The 3,192-nt window shown below is 50.3% G+C and overlaps 1 protein-coding gene across 1 annotated transcript in view; it reads left to right on the forward strand.

Moving 5' to 3' along the window:
- The first annotated feature begins 2,837 nt into the window (after positions 1-2,837).
- Positions 2,838-3,192, forward strand: part of LOC103618788 (serine/threonine-protein kinase SBK2) — a 9,943-nt gene continuing 9,588 nt past the window's right edge. The window contains 3 exon segments of the mRNA XM_008637244.2: positions 2,838-2,852; positions 2,854-2,979; positions 2,981-3,073. Coding sequence (XP_008635466.2) covers positions 2,838-2,852; positions 2,854-2,979; positions 2,981-3,073 — 234 coding nt within the window.

Raw genomic sequence — 3,192 nt, forward strand, 5'->3', positions numbered from 1 at the left:
AAAGTGTGTTGGGACAGCTAGTTCCCTCCATGGTTCTTAGGGTCCTTGCTGGAGGATGGTGGATTTCTCTTTGGAAGGGCAGTGTTCCTTTGCAACCATACATCTGGCATCACATGACTATAGAGGACTCTCTATTAAGTGATCAAACCTGATCCTTTAGGGCTGTGTATGGCTGTGCTTGAAGAACTGCTGCTGTTCTGATGTGAGTGAAACAGCCTGCTCTGTGTATGCTGAGAATGAGTGATAAGGGAAGAGAAAGAAGGATGGAAAGGAGAGCCCTTCTTGATTATGTCCCTTTACTGTAGCTACTTCAGTCCTGCTGTTCCTCATGCAGTTGTCACTGCTATGACTTTATGACACTGGCTGCCATGTCTGGCTTTTGGAAATGTTAATGTTCTGTTATTTTTCTTTGTGCTGCCTATTCTGAGCCAGACATGCAAGAGACAGGATATTCATCATGCTAAACCAACCATAATTCGGAGGAGGAAAGGGATGCATTTTCATACAGTATTTGTTACATATCAGAGGCCATCCCTAATGCTTGTGTGTGTCACTGTAGTGGGTTGACCCTCGCTGGATGTCAGACACCCACCGAAACCTCTCTATCACTCCCCCTCCACCACTGGACAGGGGAGAGAAAATATAACGAAAGGTTCCTGGGTTGAGATAAGGACCAGGAGAGATCACTCACCAATACTGTCACAGGCAAAACAGGCTTAAATTAGAGATAGTAATGGAATTTATTGCTAAAAAAATCAGAGCAGGATCATGAGAAGTAAAGACCTTAAAAAAACACCTTCCCCACACCTCTCTCTCCTTCCCAGTTCTACCTCCTCCATAGCCTGGGATCAAACTTTCCAAGACATGAAGGCAATTCTGGTTACATCATATTTCCATATTTTGTAAGTTTGACTTTGACCAACATCTTGGTTGCCAGTGGGACAAAATGTGTGCAGCGTTGGTGAGAGAGGTGTAGGTGTTAAATTACGGAGGTCCTGAAATGCACCGGTGTGGACTTCATTAATCGTGCTGTAGCCCTAGGGCCTCCAACAGCTGTCCTGTGCCCAGTGCTCAGGGAATGGAGGTCAGGGATTCTCAAACACACATGTGATACACGGTACGTGACATATTCCCTGTTAATGAGGAATGCAGGACAAGCCCTGCAGATGTAGCGTCAGATGAATGGCAGATCAGGGGCAAGCCCTCAGCAAAATTGCTACTTGTCAGTGCACTCCAGGTACAGCTGTGGAAGAGGTGTCTCCTCTAAACCAAACCCCTCAGCAGGTGCCCATCTCAATAGAAATAGATAATGTAGGGATTCTGTCTCTCAAAAATTAACTGGAAAATAAGGAAGGCTACTGTATTTGGTTCCTATATTTGGAAGCATGTATAAGATCGTGATTGGAGAGAAGGAGAGAGGGACTGGGGGAGTCAGGGAACCTGGGCTGCTTTCCCAGCATTACATTGTAACTGTAAATTGTAGCAAGTCCCCAGGGACATTCTTCAGTTCTTGCTTGTCTCTCAAGTAGAGGCAACAGTCTCACACTTTCCACCAGAAGACTATAGGTTATACAGGGTCCCTGTTCCCGGAGAGCAGTGGCTACACTACCCCATTTATCCCAGTGCTGAGTTCTTGGATGTTGGATATATTTCTTCAGTACACTCACATCACCCTTAGCTGTAATGTTCCTGCCTGTAGGGACTTTGCACATGAAGGCTGTTACCAGTCACACCTTCCAGAATGGGTGTGAAGGAGCAGCCTTGAATGGCACAAGACCTTTGGGTCATCAGTACAACAATCTCACACCCCACCTCTTATCCAGAAGCACAGGGACAGCTGGGAGCCTGACTGTGCTACTCCTCTTGCCCTCTGATTTGCACCATCTCTGAGTGGCAGCACACTGGCTCTTCACAGGCCTGTATGGGCAGACCAGTTCATCTCACCTCGCTGCCCCTGTGTGGGGCAAAGCACTGAGTGACAGCCCTTCATACAATTATTTTCCCTTCTGAGATCATGTGAAAAGGTTCAGGCCTGTGCTGGAGACCCAGAGTACTTATGTTTATGGGGGCTGCTCTTCTCTCCTCTCTTAGACTGTCTTTCACCTCTCCCAGTCTTCCTCCCAATTCTCTGCCAGGGAGTGCTGAGGCTCATCACTACAAGTGTCCAGCATGGCTCTGGCTCTAGGGAACAGGGAGGCCAGTGCTGTGACACACCTGTGTCACAGCTGCATGCACCACTGCTTCAGATACACAAACTGATCCACTTCCTTGAGAGAAAAAAACCAGTGTTTAAGAGCCAAGATATAGGACCTGCATGGTGTCCATGCACCCAGGAGATGTTTTCATCTTCATGCTCAAGTGGAAGAAGGAAGACCTTGGCACAGGAGTATACTCTGGGGTCAGGTACTGAGAACAGCTGAAATGCTTGCAAGTCATCGTAGTTATCATTAATAATTTCAGCCTCACCATCACGCTCTGCAGCCCTGGTGTGTGCGAGGACCCTGACCCACTGGGCCTGAAGAGGGGTCGTTGAACCAGCCATGGTTTGTGCCTGGTCTCTGATGCTCACTGGCATGGGCACCTTTGGTAGCCAAGGACAAGCACTGGCAGTCCACGGTTGTTCTGATCGCTTCCATCAGGAACGGATTCTTACTTGGCACAGCCCCAGAGCAAGGACCACGTTCCAGCCCAGGGAGCTGCTTTGCTCCCTCAGCTGGAGCACAGAGCTGAACAAGGCGGGTCTGCCAATGGTCCCTGTGGGTTTACAATGCTATGGCTAGAGCAGAAACAATCCCACCCCGACTTCTGAAACACATCCCGCTCCATTAAGACGGTAGATGGATAGTCCTTTCCTCCCCCCTTTCCCCCTCTTTTCTTCCCTTCCGAAGGTCACCTTCAGCGGGGAGGCAGTGTGCCCCCAGGTCCAGAGCCATGGGGACGGGGCGGAGCGTCACGCTTGGCCCCGTAGCGCCTGGCAGCCCCCTCCGGCTGCTGGCGCAGGCTGAGCCCGGCGGCTGCGGCGAGGGGAGCGCGGCAGTCGCGGCTGGCTGGCTGTCCTGCGCTGCTGGAGAAGGTGAGAGGCTTAGTACAGGCGGGAAAGGAGAGTGGGAAGGGAAGTTGCAGCGGTGGCAGGATGAAAGACACTGGACAGGCATATAAAAGGGCACCCACCCCTCTCAATCTGGTTTTGGC

This window comes from Corvus brachyrhynchos, unplaced genomic scaffold, assembly GCF_000691975.1.
Source record: "Corvus brachyrhynchos isolate BGI_N302 unplaced genomic scaffold, ASM69197v1 scaffold23, whole genome shotgun sequence".
NCBI lineage: Eukaryota > Metazoa > Chordata > Aves > Passeriformes > Corvidae > Corvus > Corvus brachyrhynchos.